We start from the raw sequence: 14,924 nt of genomic DNA, 5'->3' as shown, positions 1-14,924 counted from the left end.
GTAGATGTTTTCTATAAATGGCAAATGGAGGAGGTTGATGGCATTGAAAGTTATGTTTAATAGAGTAAATTGGAACAGTCAAAAATGTAGAAAGTAACTGACAGAGTCCTGCCTCAGAGACAGGTGGCCTACTGAGACCAAAGGTGAGTATTCATCTAAACTTGTGTTGTTACTGATTTTGAGGAATGATAGTAAATATTACATGTTACAATGTGAACAGTAGTCAGGAGCTACCCAATCTTAAAATAATAGCCCTTCTGTTACGCAATAGATTTGGGAAAATTCGTCCCCTACGTAAAAAATACATGGAAGAGGTGCAAGCAGCACAGGCCCGATATTATGGCCAAGGCATGTCTCTCCGGGAATTCCACCCGGGAGATCAGGTCATGGTCCTTGTTCCTACCTCCCATTCTAAGTTACTAGCCCACTGTCAAGGTCCATATGAAGTTAAGGAGAGGAGAGGACTTGTTGACTATTTGGTGAAACAACCCAATCATCAGCTGAGCAAGCGGGTATATCATGCAAATCTGCTGAAGCCGAGGAAGGATAGGGATCACGATCCCTCCTCCGGTCAGCCCTGCTCACTCTCTGCTCACAAGAACAACCTTAACTTTGGTGCGGATTGAAGTCCTAAACAGAGGCAGGAGCTGGAAGCAGTTATCCTGTCCATCCTGGAGGTACTGAGTGAAACACCCAGAAGGAATTCTCTGATTGCGCACAATATTGTGACAGAACCCTGGGTTACAGTTTGAGAACACCCATATCACCTTCCTGAGGCAAAAAGAGCTTAAATGGAATTTGAGATCAAGCGCACGCTAGAACCAAGAGTGATAGAGGAAAGTCATAGTCCCTGGTCCAGTCCCATCATCTTGGTCAGTATGCCTGATGGTAGTTGGAGGTTTTACAATGACTTCCATTGACTTAATCAGGTCTCCCAGATTGATGCCTTTCCAATGACACGAGTGGACGACCGCCTCGAGAGGATAGGACAGGTTAAATATTTGACTAATCTTGACATGACAAGAGGGTACTGGCAGGTTCCTTTAATGGACTCCGCAGAGGTTAAGACTGCGTTTAGCACCCCCTAGCAGTCACTGGCAGTATTGTGTCCTTCCATTTGGGTTACACAGGGCTCCTGTGACTTTCCAGCGCCTGGTGAATAAAGTGCTCCAGCCTCATAACTCATATAGTGCTCGTAGTCATCTATTTCAGCACCTGGGAGGAACATCTACAGCAGCTCAGAGCAGAATTACTGACAATTGGTGAGGCCGGACTTCAGATTAATCCCAAGAAATGCTTTGTTGGATTGAATGAAGTATTTAGGCTACCTGGTGGGTTGGGGTACTGTGAAGTCACAGTGCTCCAAAGTAGATGCCATATTGAAATGGCCCCGTCCATGAACCAAGTGGCAGGTCCAAGCCTTTCTCGACTTAGTGGGGTATTACCACTGGTTTGTACAACGATTCTCAGAGAGAGCACCCTCGACTGATTTAACAAAAAAGAGGGCCACGAACAATGTGGTATTGACTGACAAGACAGGCACTACATTTAGTGACTTGAAACAGGCCCTTATGTCAACATCAGTTTTGAAAGCTCCTAACTTTTCTTTACCTTTCATTCTTTAGATGGACACTTTGAACACAGGCCTGGGTGCCATGCTGAGCCAGAGCATTGATGGTGTTGAACACCCCGTTATGCTCCTAAGCCTGAAACTGCTGGAACGATAGACCATGTATGCAGCATTTGAAAGACAGGCCTTGGAAATCAAACGGGTGATTATGCAGCTGAGGTACTAGCTCTTAGGCCACGAGTTCGCCCTTGTTATGAATCATGCACAGAATCGAATCTGTGGGTCACCAGGTGGTTTCTTGACCTACAGCCATACAAGTTTTTGCTTGTTCATCGATGGGGCTCTCTCCATGCCAACGGCGATGCACTTTTTCGGGTTCACGACCTCTTGGTCAGGAGTGCCCAATGGGTCTGGGCCATGGGGTTTGGGGGCTTTGTCATACACGTGCGCGTGGGAGGCAGCTAAAGGGCCTGAATAAAAGTAATTCCATGCCTGACCGGGGGTGGCGGAGTGCACTAACTCTTTCTCTCGCTGACATCACTTCCAGTTCCAGGCCCAATAACATTACTTCCAGTTCCATCCCAACTGATGACGTCACTTCTGCTCCCACACCCCAATAACACCACTTCTGGTTCAGGCCTTACTGTTGATGTCACTTCCGGGCCTGGCTCCAGTGACACCACTTCCAGTCTCAATAATGATGTCACTTCCTCTACTGTCCTTTAAAGCTGCCATCTTTGTGCCAGCAAATCAGTTCTGTTTTGGACTCAAACCTGTACACAACTGTACACCATTGCACATTTTTGCAGCCAGGAAATAATATACAGATGGCTGCCCCAAACCTTTTTGTGGCTCTTGTCTATTCTTGTGACAATGATTATAAATGGTACAAAAACACAAAACAATAAATACATTTGTAATTTAATTCTCCAGACCAAATATATGTAACTGTACAGTACGTACAACAAGCAAGATTTTACAATATCATATATTTACCTGTGGACAGATGCACTTTTTACAGTAGTGGAGTGATGCGTTGTTGATGTGTATTGGCTGGTAGAAAAAGAAGTTTCCATTTCTTTTTCTAAATTGTTATGTGTATCAACAGCACTTTTTGATGCATATTGCTGTAAAAAAGACAATTTGACAATAAACAAATACTAAACAAATTCTCAATATACTTAAATGCATTTTAATTTTTAAGCACAGTTGAAACAGAAAAAATATTTTAGCGAACTAGCATTTCATTATGTAAGAGAAATATTATTTGCTTAAATATGGCAATGAAATAATTTGATAATATCTTTAGCCCACTTGGTTTGACTTTTTTTCATTTGACTCTCTGAAAGCAAACAATTAAATTTAAACAAGTCTGACAAATAAGGAATCATAATTTTTTTATACAGATTTGTATAAAAGCCCTGAAGCCTACGAAAATATTTGTAATGATGGGCCACCTTAAATTCCTTCACACCTCATCATCAGTGTCTTTGTTTTTGCAAATATGTCAATCAGCACAAGCAGCCTGCTCACTCATCCCCCACTGAGGCAGCTGAAGTCAAGTCAGACTCAAAATTCCCAGATCTGGGAGCAAGGTATCTGGAATTGTATAAAGTAAATAATATATTGTTATTTGGAATACATACATTTCATGTGTGTTGTGTGTGTACAGTGATCTGTGTAAATGTAAAATGACAGGAAATGTTGAATACATAACTAAAACAGAAACTTTTTTCATAATATAGTAATAATGACAAAATGCTGACGTGAAGTGTATATTGTGTGAAGACTGATGTCCAAATATCAAATAAACGCTTTCACAAAGGGTATAACAAAACAAGTGCGCTTTTATTCAAGAATATAACTGAAAAAAAATAAATTATTCAAAGTACATGTTGCTGTCAATGTGTAAACACTGAAACCCACCTGCAGAACTGTTGTCTCGTAATCAAAAGATTGTGGGTTTGAGTCCTCCCCGCATTTACTGTACCGTTTTCAGTAGTGAGCTGTTATTATTATTACTATTATATAATAAAAACATTTGAGTGTAACATGCCTATGAATATATTGCTTCTTGTAAAAGTTAGTTCTTTTTTTTTTTTTAATTCAGTTTTATTCTCTCAGACACGTTCACGTGGTACAACAAACTTGACTCTCCCCCTCTGAGTTGACAGAATTTATCCCCATTCTTTTCACAAGAGCAGTAATGACCACAGTTGGTGCTGTGGTTGATGCCTTATAAGAACTATTTGTTGTACTGGCAATCAAAGATACAATGCCATGACTGCTATCAGACTATCATGCAGCATTTGCGCTTTGACAACAAAGACACCCATGCAGAACGTGTGAAAATGACAGATTTGCTGTGATCTTGGACATCTAGCAACGTTTTGTTGAGAACTGTGATTTGAGTTACAACCCAGGGCAACATTTTACCATTGATAAGCAACTGTTTCCAACCAAGGTCCATTGTCCTTTCTTGCAATACATCTCAACCAAGCCTGAAAAATTTGGCATAAAGTTTTGGATTGTGGCAGATTTGGAGACAAAATATATGTGCAATGCAACTCCTTATTTAGGAAATGATGCTAGTCGTCCCACGGGAGAAAGACTTTCCAAGACTGTGGTCAAAAAGCTTATGGAGCCATTTCTGGACGAAGGCAGAACCGTAACAGACAACTTCTTCACAGCATTTTCGCTGGCTGCTGCAACTGCTACACTGGAACATAACTCTGCTTGGCACCATAAATAAAGTGGGACTTCCACCTGCAGCTAAAGTCACTTCAGTAAGCGAGCAATTCTCCATGCAATTGTTTAGATCTGGTAGCACCAACTGACGGTGTATGTGCCCAAAAAGTAGAAGTCTGTCTGCATTCTCAGTACCATGCACCATAACGTGGAGACTGGGCAAGATCAGAATAATAAAAAAAACAAAAAAATTCAAATGACAACTCATGTTCAAATGACATGGCATTTTCAAATAATAACGTTTACATGTATGAATGTATGTGTGAGAGGGGCACAGACAGATTTGACGTCATTCAAGTGGTTACTGGAATATAAACTAAACACTTTTGCAGAGGTATAACAAAACAAGTGTGCTTTTATTCAAGAATAAAACTGAATAAAAAAAAAAATTCAAGTGACAACAAGATACCAAGAAGACATGATTCACCAGCGTTTGTGTTTCTGCTTATATCCCTTCAGCGATATCTTTTACAAGTAGCAAAAACTTGTACCGGGTGTTACAGACTCAAATCAAATACATGTTTTATTATATGATAGTAAATATAATAGCAGCTCACTATTGAAAACGGTAAATACAGGGATGACTCAGGCTCAAACCAACAACTTTTTGATTACGAGACATGAGTTCTTATCTCTGCATCAGCCAAGCGGATACGTTTAGTTTATGTCGATTGATATTTGGTTCCTCGGTTTTTAACACATTGACAGCAGTATGTAAATTAAATAATTTCTTTTTCTTTGGTTATACTCTTAAATATAAAAGCGTAGTTGTTTTGTTATACCTTTTGTGAAAGTGTTCATTTGATATTTCGACTTCAGTCTTCACACATTATACACTTCATGTCAGCATTTACTCATTATTACTATAATATGAAAAAAGTTTGTTTTAGTTATGTGTTCAACATTTCTTACCTCACATTTCATGTCATCCTACATTTATACAGATTGTTGTAGACACGTAAAACATTTGAAATGTATGTATTTCAAATAACAATATATTATTTACCCTATACAATCCAGACAACTTCAGACTTCACCTCTGAGAATTTTGCATCTGACTTGACTTCAGCTGTCTCAGTGGGGGATGAGAGAACAGGCTGTTTGCTGCTTGTACTGATTGACACATTTGCAAAACAAAGACTCTGATGATTGGGTGCGAGGGAATTTAAGGTGGCACGGAACTACAAATATTTTCATTGGTTTCAGGGATTCTAGTGTTAAGTGAGACAAATATGCAAGTTAGCTAAGGAAGTTTGATTTTTATGCCTCAAAACACAACAGAAAATCATAACTGCTAATTTAACAACAAGAACTTATTTTTTTAATATCAAAAATAAACAGCATATAAACTACATTTACAACATATCAGGATATCATATAGAAAGCAGTCAAAAACAACTTACATGCGCTAGTTGGACATGTTCAGTTGTGGGGTTTGGGTGATGAGGTCCATTTGCAAGACTGTTTGTATTGTTTCTTTCATATCGCAAGCTTTGTCTTAGGCGATCATGAAGCTTTTTTCTCTGTTTCCTATTTTGAGCAAATTAAATGTATAAATAAAGTGCAGCACTCCCTGTTATGTACAATAATCAGATTTCAAACAGTTTTCTACCTTATGTCAGATGCAACAGCTTATGCTTTGCAACAACAGTTAATAGTAAAATCAATGTTTTATGAATTATCCAAATTCATTTTGAAAAATTCTTAAAGTATCCATAAATCTAAATATTATTGACATCTTCAAAAAGTATAGCAAAAGCATCTCTCTAATTGTATTTTTGTCAAGTCAAACATAGGGCACTTCAGGAGCATCCGCCTCATTTACTAGATATGTGATAATTGTTATGCATTTTCTTCTCTTCATTCTATATTTAATCTTATCTACTGTGTGTCCACTCTTAAATAAATTAACTATACAATTCTGGATCATTTTTCTTACAGTCTTTCTTACAGCTACATACTACTACAAACATTTTAATTGTGTACTTATATAATCATTGAAAAAACATGAAAAACTGAATTACTTTGTTTTGCAGTAGGCTACAACACACATAATGCCAACAACCAAAAGGGCAATACATATGCCTGCAATAGTTAGAATACGTTTCTGGTACAGTTCCTCAGCTTCTAGAAAAAAAACAAGAAAAAAAATTATATTTCTGAATCACATTTGATTTATCTTATTAATAAAAAAATATAAATGCAATACATTAAAGAGGTATTTAAAAATATGACTTGTAAATTAAATTCTGAACAGACATGGATATTATTTTTGAGCACTTGTGGATCACTAATATATCATTTTTTAAGCAATTAAAGCAGTGTAATGGTTAGCCCAGGTGTTCCCCAGCTCCTCAGACTTGGGTTCAATTTATGGCCTGAACTATGTAGATGGAATCAGCACATTCAGCTTGTATCTGTGTTGGTTTTCTGTTTGAGTTAACCAGTGGTCTTAAATTGGCCTGTTGTGAGCTTTCTTGTAACAGCTTGGAATACTGTTGGAATTGTATTTTTCTTGAGTATGCTCAAAAACAACATTGGAAAATTATTTGAAGATTAAAGCTGTAAATCTACATTTGTTAATGGAATACTGTATTTATAACAAACTATTTGTACTTTTAACAGTTGAAAGTAAAAAAAAGTGTCATTGTTTAATACAAAGAATGTAGTAATGCTAAAACACTGCTTCATGCATTATATATGGGAATGACAATAAACACTGTGAAATAAATGAATAATCAACAATATATACTGACATTCTCAAACTTAAGTAAAAAAAGAGAGATATTAACTATTCCAGAGGAGACATTTCTAGTAATAAGAGCTAATGAGCGAATGAATATGATTGGTGTGTCTGGATTAATGGGGTAAGTGGTATGAAGTAGTGTTGGTGCAGGACAAATGCTGCAGGATTCTTTCATGGAGTGGTGGTAGCTGTGAGTTTAAGTGAGGTGATGAAATTCATCCTAACTGGCTTGGCAGTTGCTGTTAATGCTATCAGTACCATTTGGTGTTTCACTAGCATCCTTGTTGTTAAGATCACCTTCTGTGTCCTATTCATTGTTGCCCATGGTTTCTACAGCAAACATTTCAAAAGACCCTTAAGACAGCTCGAAAGCCAATGAAAAGGCACAACAGACATCTTAGCAAAAATATGTTGTAGAAATGAATTCTTGTTTGTAGTTAAGTTTTAGTCATAAGTCATAATGAGGACAATAACTAATGCAGTAACTAATAAGGCATAAATAATTTAATCAGATTTTTATACCTGAAAAATTCTAATCAAAAGGAAAATTCAAATAAAATGTTGTAGTTTTTTGAAACTCAAAATTCTATCACTGCTTGGTACTTGTTGAACATGTTTTTATGAAGGTATCCTGCGTCAAATTTTAAAAACATAAGAAGGGACATCAAAAATCTCAAAGATGCTTGGATATAACATCCATGTCTGCATGAAGTAAAGTACACTTTTTGCATATACATATAAAATTTAATGCATATGCACCTGGGCATATATAAAGGAAAACAAACAGCTAAAGTAATTCTAATAAGCAATACATTCACTTTGTTTTTTGTTTTGTACAATGCATAAAAAAAATATCTATATAACATATTTTAAACTAAATGTGTAGCTTTGTTCACAGGTCATGTGCTTAGAATTGGACATTTAATGCTTTCTTTCATAATATCTTGATACCTTTGAAAAGGCTGTACTTTAATTAAATTATGATACTTATTTAAAATTAAATATTTTGTTTCACTAGATTTTCAAAGTTCTGTTATATTTTAGAATAGCACACAAGTTATACAATGAATAAATACAATTCATGTCTAAAAATCATTGTTCATTAGTGTTACATGAGTAAATTATTCTTAAACAAGACACAATAAATGTGTCAACTTTAATAAAGTGCAATGAAAAATCTACATTTCCTGTGAACAAACCTTTGCAAATCAAACATTTGACAAATTAGACAATCATTAACATGAAACAAGAGCTGTTTTAAATTGACAAAACAAAAGTTATCAATCATTTTCACTGACAATGTAGTGAAAGAGAAAATGAGGGTGAGAAAGACAGGGAGACACTCAATGAAATGGAAGAAAAAAAAAAAAACTAAGAGTCAACTGGAATAACATGGAAGGGCTTGGAATAACATGCTTGATAATAGAAAAAGAGAGAAGGAGCAATGCTTGGAAAGGCTAAGCAGAAGTTTGAAGGGATACCCCATACAGCATAACAATGGAACTGTGTGTACAATCATGAATTCTAAAGGATTTAGATTAATATATTCTGATTTTAATTTCTCATTTCCTAACCTATGCCTAGAAATATATCTCAGTAGTTAACAGAATATGTTGTTGTACTACCTACACTGTAGAGTACAAAGATATCTGGCATAAACCAAAGTCATCAAAATGTACCATTAATAATTTTGCCAAAAAGTAGCTAACAGTTTTTAAACTGATATTGGAAGTACATTTAAAATTAACTAATGGTAAAAAAATTTCCAGAATGATTCTTGACATTACACTAGTGAAATTATGCCGAGAATTACATATTTTTAAGAATTTGGTACTTGTCACTTGTAATTTATTATTATTCATATTTTTCCATTTAACAGTTATGGCTGTATGATCCCTTATAAATTACACAGAAACTAGCTTGAGTTAAAAACTGAAAGTTTCAAAATCCTAAGAGTCCAGGTCTGCAAGCTAAAAGGAAAGAGTGTTTCATACCCATAAATTCAATCCCAAGATGCTCTGCCAACGAAAACAAGTTGAAAAGAAAGAGAAAGGAAAAACAGTTTCAGAAATGAACATTACTCCATACTGTACTTAAGATAACTGACATGTATACTTGTTGATTACCGTTTCATTTTCATTTATTATTACACAAGAACATGTGGAAAGTAGTAAACAACAAAATGAGGCACTGGTTGTCTAAAGATGTGTGTGTTTTGAGTTATGTTTACTAGAAATGTTCATATGGTAATTACTGCAGAAAAATAATATCAAGAGATGAAACAGTCACTGTCTTTAAAACATGAAACCATCAGTCGGGTGCAGGCTTTTATGCTCTCATACAATTGGATAACTTTTTGTAAAATTTGCCATTTCTAATGACTGGAAACACTTGAAAAGTAAGTCATCTAGGAATAAAGTAGCATCATGATGTACAAAGGGAAGCTGATCATTAAAGGATTTCTTGAAGAAGGTATTTATATGGAATATTCATTACTTTTACAACCTTAAGCAGAAATACTCTGTATAACGAAAGCACCTTATTTTACAGCTAACATTATCTTAACCAAACATTATAAATGCTACTTTTTTTTTTTTTTAAGAAACTTCCCACATTCTTCTAGTTAAAGACTCAACTATGGACTATGTAGAGCAGCAGCAAACAGTAGAGAGTGGCTTCCTACATTTGTTTAAATATTTGAAGCTAGAGCTAATCCTTCCAATCTCTTTAAATAAACTTCTTCGATGTATTACAGAAAAGCGAAGAAAGAAAAAACATACTGAGCTCACACTCAAATGAGAAAAAAATTAAACACACCGCTGTGTCAAAGAGCATTCTATTAAAAAAAACTGATAACCTATAAACAAAAATATAAGGATAGGTGCTTATAGCTCATGAATATTTTGAAACAAATTAAAAAAAAGAAAAAAGCTGAAAAGAATGTCTTGGAGAGAAGAAACTAGAGTTAAAGAAGAATACTGGTCATAAGTAGAATTGCATGATGTATTGCAAAGTTTTCTGAAGTTTTTATTTTCTAAATCTTTTAAAATTATTATATCAATACGATTGCTTCCTAATGGCATATGACTGACTTACAGTTGAAGGTGTTTTTCATTATTAAAGCGGAGTACAAATTTTCACCTGTCCCGTCTTTTAAAAGGGTGTTATTATAGTAATGCTAACTCACTCTTTATAAACTTTATTTTTTAATTAACATACTTTTCAGGATTTGTAAAGGTCTGTTTCTATGTGCATAAAGGTAAATAATTTACCATAAATAATTTAATAAAAAACTTTCTTTTAATTGCTAATATAAGTGAATGCTACATGCCTACTTCAGGTTAGCCTTGCAGAACTTATAACTTTATGCTGAACTACTTAGCCAACTATACATCTAGTTCGATTCCCAGCCTGGCCGGCCAATGTCTGTGTGCAGTATGCATGCTTTTCCAAGCTCTATGTAGGTTTTGTCTGGATACTCTTGTTTTAATGTGCTCATTAATAGGTAAGTGTTCTGTCAATGGACTGGGCCCTGCTTTACTACCAACATTGCTAATTAGGCTCTTCTTAATGGTGACCTTGTAATAGAAAAAGCAAGTTCTGACAATGAAGAGATGGATGATTTGCATTGTAACATCATCATCCTTTGGTGTAACAAACTGACATATCATTTACTAATATTTTCAATGCAATTATTCAAAATTTAGTGCTATGAACTTTGATGTAATCACTTTTTAACAATACACTAATATTGTATACAGTAATCCCTCGCTATATCGCGCTTCACCTTTCGCGGCTTCACTCCATCGCGGATTTTATATGTAAGCATATTTAAATATATATCGCGGATTTTTTGCTGGTTCGCGGATTTCTGCGGACAATAGGTCTTTTAATTTCTGGTACATGCTTCCTGAGTTGGTTTGCCCAGTTGATTTCATACAAGGGACGCTATTGGCAGATGGCTGAGAAGCTACCCAACTTACTTTTCTCTGTCTCTCTTGCGCTGACTTTCTCTGATCCTGACGTAGGGGGTGTGAGCAGGGGGGCTGTTCGCACACCTAGACGATACGGACGCTCGTCTAAAAATGCTGAAAGATTATCTTCACGTTGCTATCTTTTGTGCAGCTGCTTCCTGAAACGACATGCTGCACGGTGCTTCGCATACTTAAAAGCTCGAAGGGCACGTATTGATTTTTGCTTGAAAAATAAACTCTGTCTCTCTCTATCTCTCTCTCTCTCTTTGTCTGCTCCTGACGGAGGGGGTGTGAGCTGCCGCCTTCAACAGCTTTGTGCCGCGGTGCTTCGCCCTATTGATTTGTTTGCTTTTCTCTATCTCTGTGACTTTATATGCTCCTGACGGGCACTCCTTTGAAGAGGAAGATATGTTTGCATTCTTTTAATTGTGAGACGGAACTGTCATCTCTGTTTTGTCATGGAGCACAGTTTAAACTTTTGAAAAAGAGACAAATGTTTGTTTGCAGTGTTTGAATAACGTTCCTGTCTCTCTACAACCTCCTGTGTTTCTGCGCAAATCTGTGACCCAAGCATGACAATATAAAAATAACCATATAAACATATGGTTTCTACTTCGCGGATTTTCTTATTTCGCAGGTGGCTCTGGAACGCAACCCCCGCGATGGAGGAGGGATTACTGTATTGTCTTTATCCTTAACCATAAAAAGAAACTTAGCAAAATGTTTATAGAACAGGGAAAAATTTGGAGCCTTACAAGAAACGGGTGAGAGAGTCAAAAACTTTTCATGACATTCAAAGATAAGTAGAAGATTGGAATAATTAACAGACAATTGCAGCAGTTCTTTTGCCAATACTGGATAATTAAGAATTTAAAACACTAAATTTACCTTGCTTTTGTGTCTTATCTGTTAAAATTGATTAATGCATTTCAGTTTCAGCTGTTTTATTGATTTAAGTCAATCATCTTAAAGGTTTCAGGAGATATAGCCTTGTTACTTTATTTGGTGCCCATTTACTAATGCTCATATATCTTTACTAGCAAAATACCTGCACTTCGCAGCAGAGAAGTAGTGTGTTAAAGAAGTTATGAAAAATAAAAGGAAACATTTTAAAAATAACGTAACATGATTGTCAATTTAAGTGTCGTAGGCTTATTTAAGTATTGAGAGTAAATTTGATGATTGTAAAGAATTTATGATTGTAAATGTTGTGTATGAGAAATGCACATTTTTAGGCAGGCAGCCAACCACGTGGTAGGTGTGCGGACAGCGGCCACGCAGAAAAAGGAATGGGGACCAGGGGGGCGGCCCTTGTGCGTCTCTGCCGTGAAATAAATCGTCTGTTTAACAGAAATAAGGAATGAAACTGCCAAAAGGAGAGGTCAGTTCCGAAAGTACCTTACGGCACAGTGGCGAGAACTGCCAAAAAGATGACGTTATTTTCGGAAGTTCGTTATGGGGCACGGCGCGAAATAAAACAAACTTAACGTTTGTAAGTACAGTGTAAAGGATGAGCATGGGAAATTTGGGCTTCCTACGTATATCGGAAATCGCAGAAATAGTGAGGAGGGGTTTCCCCTATCTATATATACAGCTTAGGGGGTACACCCGTTCCCACAACCCCTTGGGTGTTGCAATAGGACATAAAACATACCTAACTTTTGTAAGTACACTGTAAGGAATGAGCATGCGAAATTTCAGCTTCCCACCTATATGGAAAGTGGGAGAATTAGTGATGAGTCAGTGAGGGCTTTGCCTTTTATATGTATAGATTTATCTTTATTTTTGGTTTATTTCAGAATATTAAAATCATATTTGTAAAGCTACAAATGAATACTAAAAGACATCAAATACAATAATGAGAATACTTTATCCACCTAATGAGACATATTCTAAATTACAAACTGATACAAATTCTGCCTGTAAAGAGAAATGAGGAAATTTGTACATGATGCCTTTAATTGTGGGCATTTTCTTTTTTACTTAAAAATGAACCTTCAAGCCTTTTGCGCCAAGTAATCAGAAGATCAGCCTGCCTTTAACAGCTCTGTCACCACTTCCTGTGTCAGTCTGGAAAATTAGACATGAACAATTGCAAATAATCTGACCTTAGCTGTCATGTTTCCTGCACTGACTTTCATTGACAAAAATAATAATTTAATAAGCAGACTTGTTTTAAAAAAAAATTTTACTTGTTAAAGATAATGAACATCTTGCAAGTTCGTTCATCTTCAAAGATCAAAACTATTCACATACAATTTATCATTTGAGAGATTTTTTAATATGTGACTTTTTCTTTAAATAAGTACAAAGATTAAAAATTACTTAGAAATTTCTTTAGATTGGCCTTTAAAACACAGTGTTAAATCTACATTACTTACACAGTGTTCATGAAAAAGCAAGAGGAATTCCAAAATCTTCTAGCAATAGTTGGTGACAACCAAAGACAGGGAGTGCAGAGTGCAGAAGCAAACTTCCTGAAAGTTTACAATCCTTTACATGACAGTTTTAACTTACTACAATGTTCATTATCAACACTGCACATTTTTATAGCATTAATCATTGAAGGCCTCTTCTGGTAATCCATAAACATAGTATATAAATAAGAAATCAAATGTTCCTAAAAAAGTTTAGACTATTTTTTTGGTGTTATGGTGCTACCACCACCGGAATACTTTCTAATGTTCTGATTGCTTCAGTGATGCTGGTAGGTCCAAGGTGTGAGTTCAATGTTTCTCATGAGGAGAATGCATATAATGAAATGAAGAGTTACTGATTTGCAATCGATTATGGTAAGGTGGTCCACAGCACTGGATTTAGAATAGGCCATAAATGTGAAAATATGTCCTTCTCCATGGAAAAAAAAAAGTTTAGCATTACACTACAGGCAATATTAGTTTTTCTTGCTATATGGTATTTGTGGACATGGGTTAGTGTTTGTTGGGTTAGATTTTGTCTTTGGCATTATGTTTTCTCATCTTCTCTGACTAGTTGTATAGGTCAAAAGGGATGCCAAACCAGAAAAAAAAAACTGCTTGTTAATTTAAATTGCGACAAAATACTTTAGACTAGCCGGCCATTTTTTTAACAAAACCAGCTCTAAGTTATTAACAATATATATATAGTGTATGACAGATTTATCTTCCACAGCGAGAAACAAGTTTACACTGCTGCAGCTAAACAATAAAATGAATGGATACAAGTTATATGTCATCTGCATTGAGAGATCCACTTCTGAAGAATTCCTTGGTTGCTGTAAATCCTCTGGAACTACAGAAATGTTCACTGATTTGTTTAGTAGAAATAACACAAAAAGATTTAAAAAACTTGACTTACTGGTTTAATGCATATTGCATGCACAAACAAATGCCAGACAAGGCAGCAAGTTATATGTTTTGAGAACAAAAAAAAAACCCCAAAAAAACTAAATTTAGCTACAATCGTATGGATTCAGCAGGCGAAGCATATTGACCCTGGTTTTGAAGAGCTCCAGGCTTTAATTCCAATTAATTTCATAATTTGACATCAGTCCTTGTGTTATTGAAACATCTGACCAAAGCTGATTTTTGTTTCAAGGTACAGTGTCAGAAATTAACCATATAGTGGATAATACTTCTCTCTGAAATTCAGAAAAAGCTGGTACTATATTTACTTTTTGCTCAAAAATGAAATTCTTCTTGAATAGTGAATCAAAATAGTTTACATCTCATTTTTTTGCTGACATAAACAAATATTTTTTCCCCAAGCACGGACTGTAATAAAGGTATTGGCTTGGTCTGTGCACCAATTTTGGATATTCAAATGCTTTTAATTATTAAAAGAGTGATGTGAAGATGTAAACCGTCAAAGTAGGGTGTGAGTTGATAATTACTAGAATTGGGTTATT

The 14,924-nt window shown here is 35.6% G+C and overlaps 1 protein-coding gene across 6 annotated transcripts in view; it reads right to left on the bottom strand.

Annotated features, from left to right (window-relative positions):
- The window catches only part of nrg1 (neuregulin 1), a 169,151-nt gene that overhangs the window by 18,893 nt on the left and 135,334 nt on the right, over positions 1-14,924 (bottom strand). For 4 of the 6 annotated variants that reach the window (XM_051929582.1, XM_051929583.1, XM_051929586.1 and 1 more), the window contains 3 exons: positions 6,343-6,445; positions 5,722-5,848; positions 2,567-2,697 (listed from right to left, as the gene is read on the bottom strand). In XM_051929582.1, coding sequence (XP_051785542.1) covers positions 2,567-2,697; positions 5,722-5,848; positions 6,343-6,445 — 361 coding nt within the window. Of the gene's footprint in view, positions 1-2,566; positions 2,698-5,721; positions 5,849-6,342; positions 6,446-9,058; positions 9,083-14,924 lie in introns of all 6 variants that reach the window. The other 2 variants (XM_028805397.2, XM_051929584.1) reach the window with 1 other exon arrangement.

Source organism: Erpetoichthys calabaricus, chromosome 7, assembly GCF_900747795.2.
Source record: "Erpetoichthys calabaricus chromosome 7, fErpCal1.3, whole genome shotgun sequence".
Lineage (NCBI taxonomy): Eukaryota > Metazoa > Chordata > Cladistia > Polypteriformes > Polypteridae > Erpetoichthys > Erpetoichthys calabaricus.
This window is presented reverse-complemented; position numbering and strand designations above follow the sequence as displayed.